This window comes from Rattus rattus, chromosome 2 (genome assembly GCF_011064425.1).
Source record: "Rattus rattus isolate New Zealand chromosome 2, Rrattus_CSIRO_v1, whole genome shotgun sequence".
Lineage (NCBI taxonomy): Eukaryota > Metazoa > Chordata > Mammalia > Rodentia > Muridae > Rattus > Rattus rattus.
In genome coordinates, this window is record NC_046155.1 from 154,036,844 (window position 1) to 154,054,405 (window position 17,562).

The window sequence follows — 17,562 nt, forward strand, 5'->3', positions numbered from 1 at the left end:
GAAGTCAGATGCATGAAAGTGAGGAGAGGTAACAAGCCACACAGCAGGACATAGATTAATGTAATGTGTTAGTTTATGCTATAAGAGCTCCTTGGAAACAAATAAAAGAAGGCCTAAAGCTTTCATAACTAAGAAGAGATCTCTGTGTCGTCATTTGGGAGCTGGCCGGCCTAGAAAGTTCTAATGGTGACAGACACTACTGAGTAAGGGGCTGGAAACCCCCTTAGAGTTTGGATACAACCCATAGACTATGGGTGAAGGGTGACCCCGAGGGCAACAAGCAGAGTGAAACTCCCCAATAGAGTCAAGTCCTCAGGACATATAATCTTTGGGACTCTGCCTCTCCTGGACACACCCATGGTGATTGTGCTAACCATTAGGCCATCTGCCATGAGTTCCAAGGCTGTTGGTTGTTCCCACACAGCCCCTGACATCTGAGCCCCTGAAAGTCACCTTGCCTCTGTTTTTACTGTAAACCCTCTCTGTTGTTCCCCAGCCACACCCTCGCCAGGGTGCTTCTTCGGAAGGAATGAATGAGTTTTCTGGTGCAAGGGTACCTTGGTGATCCGGAGCCAAGGATACCATACAACACTCCTCACACGAGAGATTCCACGGGAGAAACCCTTAATGGCAGCTACCTTTGACCCAGAACAGAGACAGACTGGGCCGGGCAGAGGGACAGGCTTTTATAGTCTTTGGAACATGCACCGTGTGCTAGTGGTGAAGTGGAGTAGCCAGAATGATTGCCTGGCCATTCACCCTGAGTCATGGGAGTAGAGATTTCCAAGTTCCTGGCTTGGGGACAGACCAGAGGCAGGGTGATTTTCCACTGTCCTGTCGCCCTACAATGAGAAGCCCAAACTGGTCTTGAAGAAAAGGGTTCTTCTGGAGAGATGATTCAGCGGTTAAGAGCACTGACTGCTCTTCCAGAGGTCCTGAGTTCAAATCCCAGCAACCACATGGTGACTCACAACCATCTGTAATGGGATCTGATGCCCTCCTCTGGTGTGTCTGAAGACAGCTACAATGTACTTATATATAATAAATCAATCGATCAATCAATCAATCAATCTTGTTTAAAAAAGAAACATGGAATACCTGGCGACTAACACCGATCACCAGGGTAGCGTTATCAAGCTTGCTCATCCCTGGAGATTGGTTTCCTTGTTGGGACTGATTAAGACTGGGGGTGATGCTAGGTGATGCTGGGTGATGCTGGGCGATGCTGGGTGATGCTGGGTGATGCTGGGCGTGCTGTCACATACCTTTAATCCCAGAGGTAGGTGGATATCTGGGCGTTTGAAGCCAGCCTGGTCTACAGAGGAAGTTCTAGGACAGCCAGGGCTACACAGAGAAACCCTGTCTCATATCTCAAAAAACAAACAAACTGTGGGTGGGAGAGCTGGAGCTCCCAGCCTGTGTGCGTGCCCACAGCAGAGAGTGTGTGGGCGGCAGAGCCTAGACATTTTCCAATACCCTCTCAACTGGCTAATGTCCCCTTATCAGGAAGCAAGAGGCACTGAGTGTACTAAATCCTGCTTGGCAATGCTTCAGTGGGAAATTTTCAGCTTGAACAAAAGTACAGAGCTTTGGCCTGGAAAGATGTCTCAGCGGTTAAGAGCACTCACTGTTCTAATAGAGAACGCCATCAGTCTGGCTAACTCCAGTTCAGGAGACTCTGGCACCCTCTTCTGGCTTTCATGGGCACTGCACTCATTCGAACATGCCCATCAACTAAAGATAAAACAAACCGTTAACTAAAACCACGCCTTTCAATTCAATGTCTTGCCTTATTTATTTTTTTTTTTTTTGGTTCTTTTTTTTTTTCGGAGCTGGGGACCGAACCCAGGGCCTTGCGCTTCCTAGGCGAGCGCTCTACCACTGAGCTAAATCCCCAACCCCAATGTCTTGCCTTTTAACTTCTATTATTATGGTGGCAAATAACCATTGTCTCCATGACAACTGTACTTTGGATTTCATATCTTCTTCCGGGTAAGGCGTGCGTGGCAATTCGGTGCAATGCGGTGCAATGCTAGCTCAGTCAAGGCATCAAAATGGGAAACTTGGGGCTGAGATGAAGGTCAGAGCACCCACGGAGCCCCAGGTATGAGGACTGCCTCATAACCTTACAGACTATGCACAGAGGTATGTGCCTAAAGGCCTAGCACTTGGGCTGGAGAGATGGCTCAGTGGTTAAGAGCACTGACTGCTCTTCCAGAGGTCCTGAGTTCAATTCCCAGCAACCACATGGTGGCTCACAGAATCTGTAATGGGATCTGATGTCCTCTTCATTAAATAAATAAATCTTTAAAAAAAATAGATCTTTAAAATAAAAAGCCTCATATTTGGGAGGTGGAGAGCATGGGATCAGAGACTCAAATTTGATCTGCAATGTTAGGATATCTAATTTATTCTTGTTCTTTTCTTGTGCCCAACTACTTAACAAACAGCGACCATCAGCAACCAACAACAACCCACCCCTCCTCTCCGGCCTCGAGCATTTATAGACCCCAGTTTTAGAGACAGGGTTTCTCTGTGTAACAGCCTGGCTATCCTAGAACTCACTATGGAGACCGGTCTGGCCTTGAACTCATAGAGATATGCCTCCCTCTGCCTCCCAAGTGCTGGAACTGAAGGCCTGCACCACCATGCCTGGCTAGGGAAAAAGTATTAAGGAAAGAAAGTCTAGATTAGGTTGACTTGTTGGTATGGTTGGGGGTGATTATCTTTGTTGATTGAAGTGTCAAGACTCTGCCCACTGTGTATGGCCCCATTCCCTAGGCAGGGGCTTCTGGACTGTGTAAGAGTAGGGAAAATGAACTCGGCATAGACACGTACACATTCATCCACCATACTTTGCTATTGACTGTGGATGTAATGTGGCTGGGTCCTGCTGATGTGACTTTACTGTCCTGGCTGTCCTTGAACTCACAGAGTTGGTCCTGCATATACCTCCCGAGTGCTAGGTTTAAAACCATGCACCACAATGCCCGGCTACATTGATTGCTTGATTTAAATTTTTATTTATTCGTTTTTATTTCATGTGCATTTTTTTGTCTTGCCTACATGCATGAGGGTGTCAGATCCTCTGGAACTGTAGTTACAGACAGCTGTGAGCTGCTATGTAAGTGCCAGGAAGTGAACCTGGGGCCACTGAAGAGCAGCCTGGGCTCTTATCCACTACTGAGCCATGTCTCCAGCCTCCTAGATTGATTTTTTTTTTATTAACTTGAGTATTTCTTTTTTTTTTTTTTTTTTCTTTTTTTCGGAGCTGGGGACCGAACCCAGGGCCTTGCGCTTCCCTAGGCAAGCGCTCTACCACTGAGCTAAATCCCCAACCCCAACTTGAGTATTTCTTATTTACATTTTGAGTGTTAGTCCCTTTCCCGGTTTCCAGGCAAACATCCCCCTAATCCCTCCCTCTCCCCTTCTTTATGGGTGTTCCCCTCCCCGTCCTCCCCCCCATTGCCACCCTCCCCCCAACAATCTAGTCCACTGGGGGTTCAGTCTTAGCAGGACCCAGGGCTTCCCCTTCCACTGGTGCTCTTACTAGGATATTCATTGCTACCTATGAGGTCAGAGTCAAGGGTCAGTCCATGTATAGTCTTTAGGTAGTGGCTTAGTCCCTGGAAGCTCTGGTTGCTTGGCATTGTTGTACATATGGGGTCTCAAGCCCCTTTAAGCTCTTCCAGTTCTTTCTCTGATTCCTTCAATGGGAGTCCTATTCTCAGTTCAGTGGTTTGCTGCTGGCATTCGCCTCTGTATTTGCTGTATTCTGGCTGTGTCTCTCAGGAGCAATCTACATCCGGCTCCTGTCGGCCAGCACTTCTTTGCTTCATCCATCTTGTCTAATTGGATGGCTGTATATGTATGGGCCACATGTGGAGCAGGCTCTGAATGGGTGTTCCTTCTGTGTCTGTTTTAATCTTTGCCTCTCTATTCCCTGCCAAGGGTATTCTTGTTTCCCTTTTAAAGAAGGAGTGAAGCATTCACATTTTGATCATCTGTCTTGAGTTTCATTTGTTCTAGGCACCTAGATTGATTTTTAATCATATGAACGTATGTGGGCATATGTGCAGGTATGTGTATATGCACAGGTGTATGCAGTACTTGGAGAGGCCAAAAGACAGAGTTTGGTCCCTTGTAGCTGGAGTTAGAGGCAGTTACTTGTAAGCTGCTTAGCGTGAATGCTGGCAGGGGAATTTGGTCCTCTCTAGGAGCACTGAGCACTCGTAACAGGGAGGCCATCTCTTTAGGGTTTCTTTGTCTTTTTCTTTGTTCAGATTGAATGTCATGTAATCCAGGCTGATCTCAAACTCTTTCTGTGTATTGGAACGCTTTATCTCTGTGCCTCCCCAACTCAACCACTGGGATTCGCTGTTGTGTCTCCATGTGTGGAGTACACAATATTGGAGACCAAGTCCAGGGACTTCTGCATGGTAGAAACTCTGCCAAGGGAGCTACAGCCACAATCCAACAACCTGCACACTCACTCTCTCTCTCTCTCTCTCTCTCTCTCTCTCTCTCTCTCTCTCTCTTTAAATTATTATTATTATTTTTTTTATTTTATGTAACCAGAAGAGGGCATCAGATCTCCTTACAGATGGCTGTGAGCCACCATGTGGTTGCTGGGATTTGAACTCAGGACCTCTGGAAGAGCAGTCAGTACTCTTAACCACTGAACCATCTCTCCAGCCCAACAACCTGCTCTCTTAAAAAAAGAAAATAAAAATAGAAACAAAAAGTTTCATCACTGGGCAAAGTGGTGCATGCCTTTAATCATAGCACTCCGTATGCAGAGAGCCCAACAGGGTTCCATGAGACCTTCTCTTGTTTGTAGACACCCCCCTTCCCATAGCCTCTTCACGTGACACTGGGGACCTACTTACCTTCTCCAGTATGTGAACCCAAGGGGAAGCAAATCCCAACTTTTCTTTTTACTTCAATTTTCATGTGAAACACCTCTCAGGCCCAGACAGACATGGCTTCTGAGACTTGAATCTCAGAGGCAGTCACTGTCCCCTTCTGACACTCAGCCAGGCTGAATGATACATTTGGAAACAACCATGTGTTAGGCAGCATGCTAGTTTCTAGGGAATGAGAACAAGCAAGTACAGTCCTCTTGGGAAGTCAAGGTAGGTGAGAGCCACCAACAATGAGCTAAAACAGTGCACATGAAATTCATTACAGTGATGTGAACCATGATAAAACCCAACGCTTAAAAACAAAAGGAAGAGGGGTTGGGGATTTAGCTCAGTGGTAGAGCGCTTGCCTAGGAAGCCCAAGGCCCTGGGTTCGGTCCCCAGCTCCGAAAAAAAAGAACCAAAAAAAAACAAAAAAAAACAAAAAACAAACAAACAAACAAACAAAAAAAAACAAACAAAAGGAAGAGGGGTTGGGGATTTAGCTCAGTGGTAGAGCGCTTGCCTAGCAAGCACAAGGCCCAGGGTTCGGTCCTCAGCTTGGGGATAAAAAAATACAAATAGTTAAAAAAAAAAAAAAGAGACAAAAAATCAAAAAAAAACAGAAAGAAGAGCTGCCCTCGGTGGCACACACCTTTACTCCCTGCACAGGAGCAGAGGCAGCAGATGGCAGATCTCTATGTTCCAGGCCAGCTTGGTCTACAGACTGAGTTCCAGGAGAGCCAGGGCTGCACAGAGAAGCTGTTTCAAATAACAAACAAACACTCAGGGTGCTTTCAGGGCTTTTCTTTTTTTTTTTTTTTTTTTTTTTTTTTTTGGTTCTTTTTTTTGAGCTGGGGACCGAACCCAGGGCCTTGCGCCTTCCTAGGCAAGTGAGCTAAATCCCCAACCCACTTTCAGGGCTTTTCAACAGAGGACTCAAGCCAAGAGACTTTCTGACTCCCAGATAACTCTACTCTTCCCTGCTCAACACTTCCCCCGGTCTTAGGTCTCAGCCACCCTCAGAAGACTCATAAACTCCTACTAGAATATTCCAGAGTCTGTCCTGGCCTGCTGCTACTTCACATTGTCCCTTTTTCTCCTCTTCTTCTTTTCTCCTCCTCCTCTTCCTATTCTTTTTTCCTTCCTTCCTTCCTTCCTTCCTTCCTTCCTTCCTTCCTTCCTTCCTTCCTTCCTTCGAGACAGGGTTTCTCTAAGTAGCCATGGCTGTCGTGGATCTGGCTTTGTAGTCCAGACTGCCCTTAAACTCAGAGATCTACCTTCCTGCATCCTGAGAGCTGGGATTAAAAGTGTACACAACTACCACCCGACTCTTCTCCTCCTCCTCCTCCTTTTCTTGAGGCTAAAGGTCTCTCTTGGTATCCTATGCTGGCTTCATAGGGCTTCCATGTTCCGGGATTACAGGTATGGGCCACAATACCAGGGTCTCCTTGCTCCTCTCATCTTCTTCTTTATTTTATGCTTTGAGTGATGGTCTCAGTATCTAGTGTAATTGACCTGTCTCTTGCTATGTAGACTTGTTGTGTTTTATAAAAAAGAAATAGAGGGGTTGGGGATTTAGCTCAGTGGTAGAGCGCTTGCCTAGCAAGCACAAGGCCCTGGGTTCGGTCCCCAGCTCCGAAAAAAAAAAAAAAAAAAGAAAAAAGAAAAAAAAATAGAGGCAGGATATGTTTTGGTAGAATGTGGTATGGTGAAGTGGGAGGGGTGCCCCGGCAGGACCATACTGAATCCCCCTGAAGTACCAGCCATGTAGTATGTAGTGCCAAATGTAGTATGGAATAGAGTTTATTTAGGGCATGGGAAGTGGAGTTGGGAAGTGAGGAGGGGGGAAGGGGAGAGAAAAGGAGGGGAGAGGAGATGGTCAGGAACTCATGGAGTGGGCTGGAGGGGTGCGGGGAAGAAGGGGCAGAAAGTAAGAGGATAAGAGAGTATGAGAGCTTGGACAGGGCAGATAGCCCCTTTTATAGTAGGTCAGGCATACTTGTCTGTTGCCAGGTAACTGTGTGTGTGTGTGTGGGGGAGACTAGAAGGAATGCTAAATAGCCTGGGTTGATCTTAATTTCAGAGACATCTGCTTGTTTGTAGCTCTGAAGGCTGGTATTAAAAGACATTGGAGCCACCACACACAGCCTGTTTTTGCTTTTTGAAATAGTTTCTTAGTAGTGCAGCTTGGACTCAAACTATGCAATCCAGGCTTGCCTCAAACTCTTTAGCAATCTTCCTGCTTCACTCTATCAGACGTATGGACCATCACTCTGGTCAAGTGTTTTGTTTTGTTATGTTTTTTTTCCAGATTGGGGCAACCTCGCTACAGTCCTGGCTGGCTTTGAGTTTGTGGCAGGCAATATTCTGTCCTGCCTCAGTCTCCCAATGCTGGGATGACAAGCATATCCTAGGCAGGCTTTGAACTTGCGGCAATTCTTCTCTAACCTCCTTAGTACTCTCTACCATGAATCTAATGAAGGAGAAATAATAGAAAACAAAAACAAAAACAAAAAAACCAACCCTGGGAACCAGTCCAGGTTCGGGTAGCGCCGCGCATGCGTGAATTTAATGGCAGAGGCCCCGCCCCGATAGCGCGCGATGATCACGTGACTAGTTCTGCGGGGCGGAGGCCATGTTGCGGGGCACCCACGTGAGGGCCGCACGTCTGCGGGGAGTCACGTGACCGGGGCGCGCCGCAGCCGCCGGGGCGCACCCGGCGAGAGGCAGCGGCAGTGATGGACGGGTCCGGGGATCAGCTCGGAGGCGGCGGTGAGGCGGGAGGCGGAGAATTAGGCCGGGTCCAAGGACCCCAGGACCCCTCCGGCTGTGGGCTCGGGCGGGGGCTGGCTGGGGCGCGCGGATCCATTCGGACCCGCGCATCGGCACCCTGTGAGCGGACATCCGCGTGCGCGCCCCCGGGCAGGCCCGGGCTTGTCGCTGGCGCCACTTCCTGCTGGTGGCCTGGGATGGATCGGAAGGCCAGCGCCACCCCCCCAGCTGGGGGTCTGTTTGCTTTAGGCATTCCGCAGTCTGGGTTAGCAGGGGAGCTGGGATGCAGGTTGGGTCCCGCCCCCTGTCCATCAGAAGCAGTAGCCCTACTTGTCACTACTAGGGTCCCCAGCTCTGTCTCCCCTCAGGGTTATGAGCCTACTCAGCCCCTTGACTCTCCCTGGGACCCAGGAGTCCAGGCACCCCTTTCCTCCTCTCTCCACCAGGGCCCACCAGCTCTGAACAGATCATGAAGACAGGGGCCTTTTTGCTACAGGGGTGAGTGTGAGGTCCTATTGTGGTGGGATGGGCTTCAGGAACAACACTTGGTTCTCACTTTGTGCTCCTATCCCCGTGTCCATTCACATCTAGTTTCATCCAGGATCGAGCAGAGAGGATGGCTGGGGAGACACCTGAGCTGACCTTGGAGCAACCGCCCCAGGATCCATCCACCAAGAAGCTGAGCGAGTGTCTCAGGCGAATTGGAGATGAACTGGACAACAACATGGAGCTGCAGAGGTGTGGTTCCTGGGACCTGGGGTACATCAAAGGGTTTCCTGTCACCTCAAGAACTCAGGCACTGGGCTAGCACTCTTGTCCTCCCAAGGGACTAGGTGTCCTCCACTCAACTCAGATAGTCTGTGCTGGGAATAGAACCCAGGGCCTGTTTACATGGTAGGCCAGCCCTTTACCCTTGAGCTGCACCCCCAGCCCCGTGCTTAGTGGTGTTAAGAAAGTTTTGTCTTCTGAGCCGTGCCTTCGGCCACTTGCCGATGGATGCTCGGCAGGTGCTCTGCAGTTCAGCCATACCTCCAGCTTGTCACTGGTAGGTTCTAGGTAGGCGGTGCTCTGCAGTTGAGCCATACCTCCAAGCTGTGCTCCCAGCCCCTCACTGGGGACGGCTAGGTGAAGCTCTCTACCTTTGAGCCACTCACTAGTAGATACTGTGCAAAATACTGTACCATAAAGCCATGTCTCCAGCCCCTCGCTGGTGCCTGCAGGTGCTCTACCACTGAGCCATGCCTTTGGTACCCCAGCATAGTCAGGTGCTTGACCATGAAGTCATACCTCAAGCCCCTCAGAGCAGGTTTTCCATTGCTGAGCCATGACCCAGCAGTGGATAAACGTGGGAAAGCACGTTTCTGCGGAGTTAAGCCCCTAGTCCACACAGTCCCCAGGACCCTGCGTTTCCAATCCAGATACCATTTATTTTCTTCGCTTTCTTATGTGTGTGTCTTGTGCCCTTTCCAGTTCGATAGCCTTTGTTTTAGCTTGGGTTGGTCTTTGTTTTCCTCAGTCTGGGGGAAATGTGGGAGCTCCCATAACGGTACTCAGCATCTGTTCATCCCTTTCCTGTAGGATGATTGCTGATGTGGATACAGACTCCCCCCGAGAGGTCTTCTTCCGTGTGGCAGCTGACATGTTTGCAGACGGCAACTTCAACTGGGGCCGGGTGGTTGCCCTTTTCTACTTCGCTAGCAAACTGGTGCTCAAGGTGGGTAGCCACAGCGTTATAAGCCTAGAGGTGCACCCCTCTCCCGTCTGTGAGGACCTGGGGGTGGCGAGGTCCGGGGAATGGAGAGAGATGGCTGTGTAGTAAATGTCTGTATCTTCATTTATTCATTCAACAAATGTATTGGCCCTAATGTGTGATGGGCTGTCTCCAGCACCTGACCTCTGCTTCAAGCAGAGCAGGCTAGCCCTTCCATGATGGAGCTCTGGTTGGCAGATAGTTGTAAGGTAGACTATTGAGATGGATCAGAGAAGTCTAGAAAGATTTCACACGGGCTGAAGGGATGGCTCAGCGGTTAAGAGCACTGGCTGCTCTTCCAGAGGTCCTGAGTTCAATTCCCAGCACCCACATGGTGGCTCACAACCATCTGTAGTGGGATCTAATGCCCTCTTCTGGTGTGTCTGAAGACAGTTACAGTGTTCTCATATTAAATAAATAAATAAATCTTTTTGAAAAAAAAGTAAGATCTCTCAATGTAGGCGAGCTTAAAACTGATCTGGTGGCACAATGCCTGTGATTCTGGTACTCTTGAGGCTGAGGTAGGAGAATCAGGAGTTGAAGGTTAAGTGCAGTTAAATGCGGAGTTTCAGGCTATCCTGGACTACCTAAGACCTAGGTTGTTTTTCTTACACCAACAGAAATGGGCATGGCAATAGGTGTGGTAGAATCTCCGAGTGTTGAGCATAGCATGTATGAGCCTTAGGTTCCGTCTCCTACCACCATGCACACAAATACACAACAGGGGCTGGGCCTGTAGCTCAAGAGACAGAGTGCTTGGCTAGCATGTGCACTAGCCCCAGGTTCAGTACCACATAAACTAGCTGTGGTTGGGGCATGCCTGCAGTTCTAGCACTTGAAGATGGAGGTAGAAGGATCACAAGTTCAAAATCATCTTTAGATAGGGAGCAAGTTTAAGACCAGGCTGTGGTGGGTATGTTAGGGAGGAGCAGATCCACTGGGGCACATTTTACTTGTTATCGTGAGTGCTGCTGTCACATTTGGGACACTCTTGATCATCCTCCATGCTGTCCCCCACCTCCTTGATGTGGTTTCATGCCAGAGCTGATGGTCTTCAGTATTGGAAGCAAAAGGATAGTGGTTCCTACAGAATGCAGGTCAGGGAGAGAGCACTGTTCCAATCAAGAGGTCAAGTCCTGAGTCTGCCAGGTGGTCTTACCCGGTCTAGAAAACCACTCTAGAAAGTGACTTAGGGCCCTAGCTTTGAGTGAGAATTTCTGGATTAAGGCTTGTTCAGGCAGAGCTAGTCTGTATTAGAGAGTGACAGATATGAAGGAAGAGGTGGATTGACTGCCCTGGTGGCCGCTGTGCACATAGTCCCAGGTACGCTGATGACTGAGGCAAGAGAATCACTTTAGCCGTCTGATGTAGATGTGGGCAGTGCTGGGACACTGCAGCTCAAAACAACAGAACGGGGAGGGGGTCGTCACACGGGCTTTGGGGGCTTTCAGGCCTTTCCAGATTGCCAGAGTGTTCCTAGGGACCCAGAATTACAGCTAGGTCCCCTTAGAGTCCTGGAACTCCATACTCTTGTCCTTCCAAAGGAACTAGGTGTCTGGGCCAGGAGTAGTAGTACTCAACTTTAATCCTAGCACTTCGGGCAGAGGCAGTTGAATCTGAGTTCTAAGTCAGTTTGGTCTACAGAGAGTTCAGGACAGCTAGGGCTATATAGAGAAATCTTGTTTCCAAAAATAAATAGATGATCCATAGATAGATAAACAGATTGATAGATAAATAGATTGATAGATTGATAGATTGATAGATCGATCAATTGATCCAACCAACTAAAACTAGGTGTCAGTCCTGGCAGTCAACAGTACTCCTAGCTTTCTTCCTGGAGTTTGGTTTTGGTGCTGGGGGTGGAACCCAGGGGCACACAGAGGCTAGACCATCGCCTACTACTGAGCCTTACCTCTAAGCCTTTTGGTTTTTACCTAGAGGGCGCTGAGGAGTCAGGGTTCCTGAGCCAGGTAAGTGAAGCTTCTAGTTTGTAATTAATGGCGCTGACTTAAACCACAGGGGAGAGACTGCTTAGTAAAGGCAGAGGACTGAAAGCAAAGGTTTGAGGTCACCTCTGGGCAGCGGGGTAAGATTCAGTCCCCAGTGTAACCTTCCCGCTCCCCGCAGGCCCTGTGCACTAAAGTGCCCGAGCTGATCAGAACCATCATGGGCTGGACACTGGACTTCCTCCGGGAGCGGCTGCTTGTCTGGATCCAAGACCAGGGTGGCTGGGTGAGACCTCTCAGGCCTAGCTGTACTTTAGATCAGTGGTTCCCAACCTTCCTGGGGCTACGACCCCTTAATACAGTTCCCCCTTGACACCCTTCCCCCCTTCCCCGGCCATGAAGTTATTTCATTGCTGCTTCATAACTGCAACTTTGCTGCTGTTATGAATCTAATGTAAATATTTGATATGTAACCCCTGTGGGGTCATGAACTACAGGTTGAGAGCCACTTTTTCAGATCTAAGGGTCACCACAGAGGTGTCCCAGGTATTCAAGCAATGATCTAAGATGCGTGACCTTAGATGTACCCGCTTGGTGCATCTGGTACCCACTGACTTCTCTGTGGCCTGACTTGATTGGTGCCTTCCTTTCTGGAATCTCAGGTGCACTGGTGATTTGATGCCCGGGTTCTTGTGTTTCTCATCTATTTATTTACTTAGTGAGATGGTCTTAGGTATCTGAGGCTGTCCTCAGGCTCGCTCTGTAGCTGAAGACGCCCTTGAGACTGAGCCCCTGCATCCACATGTCCGTCTATGAGCTGTTGGGATGGCCCCAGGCCTTCCACACGCAAGCACTCTGCAGCTGAGCTGCAGCCTTTGTCCTTTTTTTTTTTTTAATTGTGACAGGGTCATACATACATGGCTGGTCTGGAAGTTACTATGTAGCCCATACTGGTCCAAACCTGTGATCTCCAGTCTTACCTTCTGAAATGCTGGGATTACAGGTGTGAGCCATCCCTTCCAGATTATAATCGTGGTTTTATTTGTTTTGTTTTCCCATTTTGGGATCATGAGTTGAGTGAGGTACTTTTTACATTTATTTATTTTGTGTGTGTGCAGGTGCATGGGTGTCGGAGGATAATTATTTGCAGTAGTCTGTTCTCTCCTATCCTGTTGGTTCTAGAGATGGAATTTTCTGGCAACAAGCACCTTCCGTCCATGAGCTATCTTGCTAGCCCTAAGTTTTGTATTTTGAGTGAGGGTCTCATGAGGCTTACCAGGTTGGCATTAGACTTACAACCCTCCTTCCTAGGGTTCCTGAGTGCTGGGGTTTAAACCCGGGAGCTCCTTAGCATCCCTGCATGTGAAGTCTCTTCCCCTGAAGTCTGTATTGAAGTAACACCCATGTCTCTGTTCTCAGGATGGCCTCCTCTCCTACTTCGGGACCCCCACATGGCAGACAGTGACCATCTTCGTGGCTGGAGTCCTCACTGCCTCACTCACCATCTGGAAGAAGATGGGCTGAGGCCTCCTGCTGCCTTGGACTGTGTCTTTTCTTCATAAATTATGACATTTTTCCTGGGATGAATGGGGAACGGGGAAAGGCATTTTTCTTACTTTTGTAATTATTGGGAGGGGTGGGAATGGTGGCCTGGGGGAGGCACCAATAAACCTCAGGTCCACTTTGGATGATATGGTCCAGTGTCCACACAGCTGGCAGCAAGCACAGGCACCAGGCCCACCGTCCACTGAGGCATGCAGACAGGGACCCACAACATACCTCTCCATAGAGTACACACGGCAGCTGCAGGGCTGTCCTTAGCCCTGGGGACAGGATTCTGGAATTCCAGAGATCCTGCTGATTCTGAAAGAACAGAGTGGAGGGGGGGAGGAGCCACAGGAACTGGAGCAGACTCCTAGACGGTGATTACCAGAGGCACCAGAAGTGAAGAGGAAGACATTTTAAGGGGACTTGGTCTTTTTGGTCCACCCTCACCCCACCCCCTCAGCCTATGAGACTCTGCCACCCACATTTGTGCACCCCTCTCCCCTCTGTCTCCTTGTCCTCTATGAGTTCCGGGTTTTGTTTTTTCCCACCTTTACAGCTTTGTCCAGGCCTGTGGGTTGGAGGCCAAAGGTCAGGTTCTGAAGCACTGTAGTTAATGAGTAACTCTGGCCCCCAAATCAACAGGGCACCGCAGACATCAAGTCAGGAGAAAGATATGTATAGGACAGCCACTCCAGGGCCATACAACAGCCTGACCACACTGAGGGAAAGGGAGGGAGTAGGGAAAAACAGACCACAACCCCCTCAGAGCAAGGGGACTGCAAGCTGTCAGCCTGGGTGTGGCCTGCGTCCCGCCCCACAACCACCACCAAGCTGAGCTCAGCGTGACTCAGCAGTGCTGGCCTTGCTGTCCCTAACACTAAGGTCCTCAGCAGCACATTCTCCTGGCCTAGCAGGGCTCCCTTGACCAATCTTCACTGTTTCTTCCATTAGCTCCCCTTCCATGGTGGAGGCAGATCTCCCTTTGCCCTCCTCTCAAGGTTAGGCCCTGATATAAGCCTGTCCTGCCCACAAATCCACTTGGACCTTGAATCCATCAACTGTTCTGGAGAAGGCTAACCGTCTGTACCTGGGTCCTGAGTTCTTGTTCTCCCTAACAAAAGAGCAAGCTGCAAGGAAGCTACTGGACCAATCTCCAGGAAAGACAGCCTAGAAATTCTCCAAAGTGCTACTATGCATATCTCTGTTCCTAGAAAAACAGGTCCACTGACAGACTCAGACAGGCTGACCAGAACTCCAAAGTACTGCCTGGGCCTCCACGTGTCACTTTCCAGATGTGTGCACACTCGGTAACCCAAGGTTCCAGAAAAAAGAAAAACAAGAACCTTAGTTCCTATCGTGAACCTAAAACCCTATGCTTCTGGGTACCCCTTCATTCCCTCAAGGAGATCTCTAGAACCTTTTGAATACCAGACTTCCCATGAAGTGAGACCCCTTCATCATTGGGTACATGGAGGTTCTCTCTGCATTACAGACATTACCCTACATTCTGCACATCCCCAGACTCATGTTCTTAGGCCCCCAAAACTGCCTTTTGTGGGACACCCCCAAAGGACCTCGAAGTCATCGCCTCCCTGGGGTCTCAGTGACTCGGTGCCCTCAGTGACCCGGTGCCCTAGAATCCTACGACTCCCCAGGATCCGCCTGGGAATCCAGACCACCGCCCCTCCCCCAAGCCTCCATTTCACAACGGCCTCGCGCCCAAGGCGCGTGACTTCACCTCATGGGACTGGGTGGGAGGGGAGCGAGGTTCCCCTCAGCTCGGGATTGGTCAGGTATACTTTTCCGTCCCCACCTCACGCCACCGCCGATTGGTTAGTCTCGGGCCTCGGACACCCCGCCCTCCGGAGGCCAGCATACTATAAAAGGAGCGGTCCTCGCGTTCTTATCTGAGCAGCGCTTTGGAGATCCCGAGGATCTGTATCTTGCTTCAACAGTGTTTGGACGGAACAGACCCGGGGACTCCCACTTTATTCACTTCCAGCCGCCTTACAAGTCTCTCCAGTCGCAGCCTCCGGGACCATCTCCTTGCCGCCTTCGGCTCCTAGGACCAGCCAGCCCCGTCTTCGCGGTTAGTTCCATACTCCGGATCAGCCATGACCTCTCAGATTCGTCAGAATTATTCCACCGAAGTGGAAGCTGCCGTGAACCGCCTGGTCAACTTGCACCTGCGGGCCTCTTACACCTACCTCTCTCTGGTGAGCAGCTCGGGGTAGCCCTCCGAACGGTGTCCCTCACACCCACCCTCCTGCGCATGCGCGGGCCTTCTTTGTTCAGTACAGAGACGGATCCGGCCTCTCCTCCCTCCCTTGCGCCCTTGTATACTTTAGTTTTGTCTGACTGGAACTCACTGAGCAGACCAGGCTGCCCTCGAAATCCTACACTCCTACTGCCTCTGCCTCTTCTTGAGTGTTGCGGTTGAAGTTTAAAGTGTTCGCCACCGCCTTCACCGTTAACCCGTATTTGTAACACTTCTTCCCGCAGGGCTTCTTTTTTGATCGGGATGACGTGGCTTTGGAGGGCGTAGGCCACTTCTTCCGCGAATTGGCCGAGGAGAAGCGCGAGGGCGCCGAGCGTCTCCTCAAGTTGCAGAACGAACGCGGGGGCCGTGCACTCTTCCAGGATGTGCAGGTAAGAGCCAGTGTCATTGGACACCACCAAGCATACGGTGAGCTTGCCATCCCATAGCTTTTACCAGGGAGAAGTTTAGGGGGTGAGGAGAGCAGGGCGTTGTAGACAACAGGTTACTGCGTGTAGGTAGGAGTATGTAGGTAGAGCTGCCAAAAGCACCAGGATCTGGAAAAGTGCGGTAATAAGGATTCAGCTGAGGATTGCTGTGGATGGGGCTGGGGAGGGGAGGGTCTTTATCCCTACCTGGTGTGGGACTCACAATGTAGACCAGGTTGCCTCCAGGTTAAGAGATCCTCCTGTCTTCCCTCCCAGTCCCTCAGCGGTGGGATTAAAGACACCCCATTATTTTTCCCCATTGTCCCCACTTAGCTGTGTTTTATTCCTGGCTGGGTAAGGATGTGAGCTAGTTCTGAGGCTTGATATTCTTGTGTACAGAAGCCATCTCAAGATGAGTGGGGTAAAACCCTGGAGGCCATGGAAGCTGCCTTGGCCCTGGAGAAGAACCTGAACCAGGCCCTCTTGGATCTGCACGCCCTGGGCTCTGCCCGCACAGACCCTCACGTAAGTACCTTGCTAATCATTTCTTCCTTTCTTTGACAAAACCCAGGCTGTCTGTTGAATTCCTACTCGCTGTAATTTAATCCCCTCCCTCCTGAGCCCTCTGATTACAGAAGCACCACACCCAGTGCTTGTGGACACACCTGCCCTTGAGGGCACATGTTCTTCTAGGCCTCCCATTCACAGCAGTCTCTGTCCTTTACAGCTCTGTGACTTCTTGGAAAGCCACTTCCTGGATAAGGAGGTGAAGCTCATCAAGAAGATGGGCAACCACCTGACCAACCTCCGTAGGGTGGCAGGGCCACAACCAGCGCAGACTGGCGTGGCCCAGGCATCTCTGGGCGAGTATCTCTTTGAGCGCCTCACTCTGAAGCACGACTAGGCCTCTGTGCCTTCCAAGGGGCTCCCTCCTCTGCTCTGCACCGACCCGACCGCCTCAGCACCTCCACCCGAGTGAACCTCTAAAGCCACTAGGCAGCTTTGTAACCGCCCTGGAGCCTCTCCCAAGTCTTGGACCAAGTAAAAATAAAGCTTTTTGAAACAGCAGCTGGTTTTTCTGTCTGTGTGGGAGGGCTGCATGGAAAGGAGTTGGCTCTGCTGTGTTTTGTGAGAAGCCACAGTGATAATTATCTGTCCTAGGAGTCTGCTGTAGCAATTTGTCTGTCCTTGGTTTGTTACTGTGTAGAAAGTAGAAAGGCTTCAACATCCAAGTTTGGAAATGGGCTAAACATACAAACAGGCTAGGAGGAGATGGGCAACCTGAAGCCTGGGTTCTGGTGAATGCCAGTGAAGGCATACACTGGTGGGTAGGGCAGCTATGGTCACTGGGTGCTGGGGTCCATCAAAAAGAGGATGTGAAACTTGGGACCATTGCACAAATGGGAACAAAGGGCTTAGAGACATGGGAAGTTGTGGGGTGTGGGGCACTGGACAACCCTGCTGTGTCAGCTCAGACTGTTGGGTTAAAAAGAATCCAAGGGTTGTATGAAGCCTCATGATATGTAACCTTTGCTCTGGGTGAAGCAGTGGACAGGAAAATGACCCAATAGAACTATAGCTTTCTACTCCTTTACGAGATTGATAATGGGAGGGTCTAGGGATTAAAGCAAGGACTCAGTCATGCAGAGGTCCCAGGGTCCTGAGAACCTGCCAAAGGGATTCTGACAATGATGTTCAAAAGGAAAGCTGTTACCAAAGTCCCAGGGCTGGAACCTGATTTCTGTTAGGTTGACTCTGCTGAGGGACTCTGTTGCCTTTCACTGATTGCCCCGTGCATCTCCCATGTCAGCCACCTCCTACCCAAGGTTACTGGAGCCAGCGCTTGGCACGTGTATCTCAAATCTATGCAAGCAGTCAGATGTACTTTTGCTGACGGCAGCACTGTGATCTCAGAACAGTAACCCAAATCTGCACAGAAGCCCGAGCTAGAAGACTA

At 50.0% G+C, this 17,562-nt stretch overlaps 2 protein-coding genes across 3 annotated transcripts; both read left to right on the plus strand.

The window, feature by feature from the left end:
• Positions 1–7,544: 7,544 nt before the first annotated feature.
• Bax (BCL2 associated X, apoptosis regulator) lies at positions 7,545–13,060 on the plus strand. 2 transcript variants are annotated; one of them, XM_032893643.1, is made up of 6 exons: positions 7,545–7,676; positions 8,123–8,174; positions 8,268–8,414; positions 9,255–9,390; positions 11,554–11,658; positions 12,792–13,060. In XM_032893643.1, exons 1-6 carry the CDS (start codon positions 7,643–7,645, stop codon positions 12,894–12,896), a joined length of 579 nt encoding a protein of 192 aa, XP_032749534.1. In that variant the 5' UTR covers positions 7,545–7,642; the 3' UTR covers positions 12,897–13,060. The 2 variants fall into 2 exon arrangements, with proteins under 2 accessions (XP_032749534.1, XP_032749535.1); XM_032893644.1 differs by having other exon boundaries at positions 7,556–7,676; positions 11,554–11,680; positions 12,768–13,060.
• A 1,755-nt stretch (positions 13,061–14,815) lies between these two features.
• Ftl (ferritin light chain) lies at positions 14,816–16,673 on the plus strand. The gene is made up of 4 exons (XM_032893645.1): positions 14,816–15,136; positions 15,423–15,569; positions 16,005–16,130; positions 16,333–16,673. Exons 1-4 carry the CDS (start codon positions 15,035–15,037, stop codon positions 16,507–16,509), a joined length of 552 nt encoding a protein of 183 aa, XP_032749536.1. The 5' UTR covers positions 14,816–15,034; the 3' UTR covers positions 16,510–16,673.
• The last annotated feature ends 889 nt before the right edge of the window (positions 16,674–17,562 follow it).